General features: G+C 54.9%; 1 protein-coding gene across 1 annotated transcript in view; it reads left to right on the top strand.

Moving 5' to 3' along the window:
* The window catches only part of LOC120587334 (protein FAM169B-like), a 50,228-nt gene extending 43,101 nt beyond the window's left edge, over positions 1–7,127 (top strand). The window contains exons 7-9 of the mRNA XM_039844064.1: positions 974–1,105; positions 5,247–5,341; positions 6,464–7,127. Of these exons, the coding sequence (XP_039699998.1) occupies positions 974–1,105; positions 5,247–5,341; positions 6,464–6,628 (392 nt within the window). The 3' untranslated portion in view covers positions 6,629–7,127. The remainder of the gene's footprint in view (positions 1–973; positions 1,106–5,246; positions 5,342–6,463) is intronic.
* The last annotated feature ends 391 nt before the right edge of the window (positions 7,128–7,518 follow it).

Raw genomic sequence — 7,518 nt, 5'->3', positions numbered from 1 at the left:
GTCACATTCTGGTGCAAAACTCCAAGGCGTCCAAGAATTCTAAATGCGAAACTGGCTTTCCCTGTTGTGTTGAAATTAGCCGTGTCGAGATGGGAGATCGGGAGCTTCTATCCAGCACCCCGTGGCCTTTGCTGTGCCTTTCGGGCACTTAGCGTCAGCTCTGCAGGCTTCGACCTGTGCTCTTGACCCAGGCCCCGCCCGCTGGGGGAGGGTCCGGTGCGGTCCCCATGCCACCCGCAGGGCTGGGGGAAGCTTCCCACCCGGCTGCACTTGGGATCATGCTAACCTGTACACGTGGGCGTCAGCGTCCCCAAACGCTGAGGGGACTCTAGAACCAAGGCGCCTGTGGGAGGTTCCGTGGGGGAGGAGGGCTGAGGAGGCTCGGAGGGAGGAAGGGTGATGCCTGAGGTGCGGCTATGTTACGGGGTGAATCGGGCACCCCCAGTTCTTACGCTGACGCCCTAACCCCGGTGTGACTGTGTGGAGGTGGGGACCTTGAAGAGGTAATTAGCTTAAATGAGGTCATAGGCGTGGGGTCCTAATCCAGTAGGACTGGCAAGAAGAGGCTTTATCAGAAGGGACAGTGAGAACACAGGCGGGTTCACAGGGCAGACCCCGTGAGGGCACAGTAAGAAGGCGGCCGCCTGCGAGCCGGGGGAAGAGGCCTCCGGAGAAAGCGGACTGCTGACGCCTCGACCTGGGACTTCCAGTCTCCAGGCTGCAAGACAAAAACGTCTGTTCTTTAAGCGCCCAGCCTGTGGGATTTTGCTTTGGCCACCAGCATTGGCAAAAATGAGATGGATGAAGGGGGGCGGGCAGGCGAGGGTGGCGGGATGTGGCTTTTATGGAGCATGGCTCAGCGCTGGGGCGAGCCGGGCTGCAGAGGGCGCCAGAAGTGGCCCTGGCTGGGGACACGGAGAGGCTGCCCGTGCGGGGGGTGGCCTGCCTGACTCGGGGCTGCGCCCTTTCTCAGTCTGCAGGAGGTTCCTGCGGGCCCGGCCGGAGGAGCGGGGCCGCCTGTGGGAGGTGGAGGCCCCGGGAGCCTGGGACCAGCGAAGCAGCATCTGGCTGAAGGTCCAGCTTCAGCAGTCGAGACTTCCGAACTGTGAGTGGCGGCGCGAACGTCCACTTTGTCCCCGTCGTTCGTGGTGTCCGTCACGGACGCCGATTCGTTTACGCGGACCGAGTCAGGCCCGCCCGCGCGTTAGGTCCGGCGTCGCTGCAGGAACGAGGGAGGGAGTGACACCTGGGTGGTGGCGTCCGGTCCCCCGTCCACGCACCTTCCCGAATGAGCCACACCATCTCGACCTTGCTCAAGGAGCAGTCCCCAGTTTCGCTAACTCAGAAGCTCCCCACGACTTCCTGTTAGAATGAGGTCAGACCACCCCAACACGCAGGGTGAGGGTCCTCTCCAGCAGAAGATCGGTTGAAAACGTCATTTCAGGTAGGCAGTGTGTGCACCCGGGTAAAAATCCAAAGACGCGCGAGTTCACTGTGAAACGCAAGCCTCCTGTGGCCGTCTCGGGGGGAGAACCGGAGTAAGCGGCAGCATCCCGCGGACAGTGCGCTGCCCGTCCCCGTCCCCGTCCCGGGCAGCGTCGCGTGACGCCGGATGGAGACGCCCTCGTCCACCTCGGCAGCCCCCATGACAGACGCGCCCGCCGCCTTCCGTTCGGGGTCGTCGCCACCGGTGCCGTGGAGAGTTTGCCGGTGGCGTTTTGCTGGAGGGGATTTGCATGACGGGTCCCAGGGGAGGCAGGGGGTGGGTCGCCCTGTCAGAAGCTGGAGGGCCGCGCAGGTGGCAGACACATTTGTCCAGGTGGCTTTTGGCCAGCGTCCCTGCCGCCTGTCCCCAGCGGGCAGGGCTGGGTGGGCGCGGGGCCCCCTGGGCTGCAGGCGCCGTGGGTGCTGGGAGACCCGGCTGGTACCAACAGCTCGGGTTCACTGGACAGAGTGGAAGCCGCTCCCGTCGGCGTCAGGTAGCTCATTAGGGGCGCTGGGCAGCCGAGGGCCCTGGCTCGGTCTCCGCGCGGGTCACCCATCCACCTCAGGCAGTGACAGGGAAGAGCGCCTGGAGTTTGGGCTGTTATGGTGCCCGCCAGCTGGCAGGCTTAATGGGTCTTTACGGTATTAACAGGTGACCGGGCGCCTGGGACAGGGGCCACGGCGAGGCTGCATCTCAGATCCTAGTGAGGCGGTTACGTGACTTGCCCTGTGGCATCGAGAGTTAGGGGTGAAGGGAAGCCGCCCGGACCCCCTGTGCTGAGCTGCCCGGCCAGTTGGGGTTACTGGCAAGTGTCTCAGATGCCCCTGCACGCAGCCTGTGTGTCAGAGACGTCGCAGCTCCTTGGCGGGCAAAAGAAGGAATAATGGCTTGCATAGCACAACGCGGGCGTCACGTGGAGCCCGCACAGGCCCGAGGGGGTGAGCAAGGGGACGTTGTTTCCCGGTAATTGGGGAGGTTCCTCTCAAGAGAATCTCACCGGGGTTATTTCAGGAGCTGAGCGTCGGTGTGGCTCGGCCAGAGCACAGCCAGCCCCAGGTCAGACGCCAGAGCTGACACTTTAAGTCACTCTGCGATTTGCCGACTCTCTCTTTAAAACGGCAAACGAGAGGACTTTCGCGGAGAATGTTCCAGAAGCGTGCATGATTCCCTTGAAGCGAGAAGGGTCATCACTGTAATTAGGATATAATTAGATTACTAAAAAAGTCATAATTAAAAAGAAATTCAAATGATGGTCTTTTCACTCCCCGTATAAATCACGGCTGGTTCCCAGTTTCGCCACACCTTCTGCCCCACCGCGGGCCAGCAGTTGGGACTGAAATTGACTCAGAAAGCTTTTCAGCCAGCCAGCTGCATCTCATAGCAGCTTCGTCAGTGGTGACATGGCAGGCTTCTTTTTCGGGTGCTGGGTGAGGGCTGCAGACGCCATCACCGACGAGCTCTGCACTGTCTCCGTTTCGAGTCTATTTCCCTCTTCTTGGAAGTCAGCAAGTGCGAGCCCATTAGATTTTCCCACAGGTCACGCAACCATAGAGGTTCTAGAATCTTCTCTTCCCTGGAACTCTCAGGAGGCCACTTAATTTTAGCTTTTAATTAGTCGGTTATTCTTAGAATTGCTTTCTTGAATCGTTCCGGTTTTCAGTTCTGTCTTCTGTCCCTTTTATTGCTGAGTGTAATTCTGGAGGTTTGCTACAATTTCACGTGCCATGGAAATAGAACTATAAGCAAGAATGCCGGTGGAGCCAATCACTTTTTATATTTTAAGTAAGGCATGGACAGTTTTAAAACATTTCAAAGAGAAACTAACTTCTGTTCCTTTCCAATGTATTAAAATCCATTTTCGAAGCAGTGCCCTTTGCGGCCTAGGTCCTTTAAAGTTTGCACGATCCTGCCTGTGATAACATCTGCGGCTTCTAATGGCCCTGAACATATTTGCAGGGTTATTCGGATCTTTTGGGAGAAGGAGTTTGTGAGACATTCTTTTCTTCCTACACTCAGTTACACATGAAGCCTTTGAAACTTGACCAACAGGATTATGATTCTGTCTGATGTGACTTCCCGGTCAGCTTCTCTGCTGCGGGAGATGAAATTGTATGTGTCGGCCGTCGAATGTCCTCTTATAAAAACGTTGCTGGAGGCAGAAGATAATTGTACATGGCCTTAAAAATGCATTTTTCATCCTTTAGGTTACAGTTTCGCTTTTCTTTGCCGGTGAATTTTTATTAAATGTTTTCTTCGATTTAACATTTTTTTTCTTTTTCTTAATAATAATTATTTTTTAATTTATTATGTGTTCACCGCCCATAGTTAGATTTGCTTCTGTCGACACATATACGTCCATTTTTTCCCCATCAACCTCCCCCTCCCCCAGATTTACATTGGATTTTTAAAGCTGGAGAGAGTGTGTGTGCAGAGGTGTGAACTCTTTGAGCAGGGAGGTGAGGTCACTTTTCTAAAGCTGCCGCTTACTCTTGTCCCAGCTTGTTTTGGTGAGTCGGACTTTATACAGTGCAGTAGCAATAACAAGTTTATGGCGGGGACCTATGCTGGGTGATGCTTGGAGCAGAATCACGTGCTGGTTGGCTTTCCTGTCTGCCGCTGCTCTTTGGAAAGTTCTGTGGCTCCCTCTAGTGGCCACTGCTGTGTACTGCATCCTGGATGGGAACCTGCGTGTGTTTGTACCTTTGACTTTCCCTGTGTGGTGGATTCTCAGATTCTTAGACCTGTGAGTCCAACTTAATGCTTTCATTTAAAAAACTTACTGGACTTGCATCGGTGAGGAATAAAAGGGAACATTTGATAGCTACCGGTCTGCTTTAGTTCATAACACATAAAGAGTTTCGTACGCCAGGAAAGGGAGGAAATTGATCGTGGGTCATTCATTCATTCATTCATTCATTCATCAGTTATTCCGTCGTTCACTCACTCACGCATTCGCTCACTCACCAATCATGGAGCATCTTCTGACACCACGCCTTGTCTGAGGTGATGGGGACACAGCAGTGAATAAGGCAGACAGTCTCTGAGTTCGTTGCTGAGCTTACATATTTGTGAAGAAAATTCCACGGGCTACTGTGTTACCTAAAAACGCTAAGAGAGAGCAAAAGCGTGCTGATATTTTTTAAGTCCTCACGATTCAATTTCGCCAAACCAAATTTTTCTAATTGATAAAGTCTGGAAATAAACTTTAAAATTTACTTAACATAGGTAACAAGCAAATGATACATTTATTCTTTATTTGAAAAATGCGTTTCATTTATATTTTCGACTTGAACAGAAACGCGCTTGCATTTTTCCTGAGCCATCTGACTTCCCCCTCCACAAACCTCCACACGCAGATTTTTGGGGTGCGGGGAGGTGCACCGCAGGGCAAGAAAGTCGCTCCGTTCTAAGGTGGGATGGATTTGGTAGGAAGGGATGATGAACATGGGTGAACTCTTGTGAGTAAAAATTCCAGTGAACTAAAACAAGCAAAGAGCTAAGAACAGAACTGGAAACCTGACTCCATTTCATGCCGGTTTCATTGAAAGAAAAGATGAAAATTCCAGCACAGAAATGCTTGAGCAGCGATGCTGTGGACCCCTGCCCTCCAGAGGGCGCTGTAGTCTAAAGGGCGGAGCTGGGGCTCTGGCGCGATGATGCTTTTGGAATGGTCCCCGGTGTATTACTAATCGCTCTGCTGTCCACTCCCTCGGGAGCCACCTCCCCGTGCTGATCCTGCTGTCTTGCTTGGGGAGGACAGCTCGCCCAGGACTTGCCAAGGAGGACGTGAGCAGTCACGGGCTGAACTCTGAAGACGATGGAGCCGCGGAGCCCACCGATGGAGAACGCGGCAAGGTAGAGCGGGCCGGGGGCCGTTGGCTTGTGCTCAGACCCCCGTGCTGTGCGTGGCGTGAGGAAGGGCCTTGGTGAGCAGACTTGGCGCGGTCCTCTTCTCTAAGCAAGACGAGCTGTGACGAGGCCAGGTCTAAACACAGGACACGTGGGAACCGCTTGTAAACTTGCATTGTTGAGGATATACCCCAAAATCTGAGTTTCCAATTCTGCCCTGGACCAGCGTCTTCCAAGCAGAGCAAAAGCCTGGACAAATTTGTCTCGCTTTCCTCCCCTGCCCCTCGAGTCCAGACTCTAGAAAGTCAAACGGGGCATTTGGTCACTGTCTAACCAGAGCGAGGCGACACCAGAACCGTGGGCCAGGACGGTTCCGAATATTGCTTAGTGGCCTGTCGTCCTTCAGTATTTTATCAGGCTTTGAAGTGACATGATTCTGTCAGTATCTTCCCGAAGCGAAGCCAAGCCAGACACTTGCCCACACAAGGCGATGGTGATACCATCTGCCATGTGACATGGCGTGGCCTTTGCTCTTCAATCCCTAAAGTCGGTAATGACTTTAAACCCCCAAACTGACCATTGCACTTAGGTGGGGGAATACCGCTTATTTGGGAAAGTAGGCGTCTCTGCCAGACAAATGGAATGTCAAAGGCATGAAATACCCCATAGATGCCGGATCGTTCTAGAAGAGCTGCCTGGAGTCTCTCATCAGCCCTAGCTTTGCGTTTTCCTTGGTTCCCATGGGAAAGATGGGCTCACCTATGACCCTCGCAGGCCACCAAACAGAGAGCATGATACTCTGCCTCTTTTAAACCACGAAGAGGCCATTGGAGGAAGCCGGAGGCGCCTAACGCCTGCAGGCGAGTGTCTGGAAATGTGCATGAAGCCTCGGAGCCCCGGGGCTTCCTGGCCTTGTCCTTTCTCCGCTGCCCCCTCGAGCCTCCCTCCAGCTCCCAGCAATATATACACAAGCTCAGAGCTGCTTCCGCACAGAACAGGGTCCCTGGGGCTGGCGGGGGCCTTTGACCCCGGCTCGTCCATCCCGAGAGTGAGCGCCGGCGCAAGGCCAGGCCCGTCAGTTACACAGCATGAACTGGAAATGCTTTCTAGATTCCTTTCTGATTTCAGGAGCACGGCAGCGGAGAAGAACTGGGAAAGGCAAAGGATGATGGGGCCTGTGGTGTGCAGGACGCCCGCGGGGCGGAGCCGGACGGGCACGAAGCCAAGAGGACAGCGGTGGCCGCCGGGCTGGCCGGGGGGTCCTGGCCGAAGCACGTGCGGCCCAGTTCCTGACTCCTGGAGGCCTGCCTGGGTCTCCTCAAGAGGCCCATCCTGGGCCCTAGGGGATGCGGGTTTGAGAGCTGCCCGTCACCCCCTGCTAGTGTGACCGAGTTGCCATCCGTCCCTGCCGCCTTCCTTTGTAATCTTTGAGAAAATGACCACAGACGGGCCTACCTTGGGCTTTCGGAGGCTCAGGGGATGGAAAGTGCGAGAGAACGTCTCCCTACACCCCAGCGCTGTACGGGTGCGAGGCGTGATTTTCCCAAGCTCAGCTTCCAGAAGCTCGCTCGGTAAACCTAATATGGTTTCTGACTCAGACTGTGCTGGGAGCACATGGACTCGGCTCTTCCATGAGCACGAGGAAGCCCAGCGGAGGGCCGTCCATCCCAGTCTGCTCTGCAGAAAGTCTCTTCAGGTTTGCCACGCCAGCCGGGTCGTGACTGTGAGGCCACCAGCCCCACAGGGGTCTCTAGGGAGACACGTCCCTTTCCAGAACTCCCTGAGGGCGGGCCAGGGCTGCCGAGTACACACAGGAGGCCTCTCACATCTGGCCATCCATCCATTCATCCATCCACCATATACAGAGGGTGCTTAGAGTGGGCTCTGGGCTGGTGACATCTCAGCCATCACCTAATTCCGAGGGGAAGTCACCGGAGGGGTGTTCAGGCTGATGGCCCTTGTAGTGTATTGGTGCCATGAGTAGAACAACTTCTGGTATTAAAAGTGACTGTGAAGATACCAGCCTGACCCAAATATGACACTGGCCTCTCCCTTCTCAAACACCCTACACAGCCCTGCTTGGGGCGTGAGCTCGGCCACCGCGGGAGAGTCAGAGCTCAACCAAGGACTCTACTCCCAAGGTCCCAAGGTCCCGTCACTCACTTATGTTTATCCATCCATCT

Source organism: Pteropus medius, unplaced genomic scaffold, assembly GCF_902729225.1.
Source record: "Pteropus medius unplaced genomic scaffold, Ma_sr-lr_union100, whole genome shotgun sequence".
Lineage (NCBI taxonomy): Eukaryota > Metazoa > Chordata > Mammalia > Chiroptera > Pteropodidae > Pteropus > Pteropus medius.
This window is presented reverse-complemented; position numbering and strand designations above follow the sequence as displayed.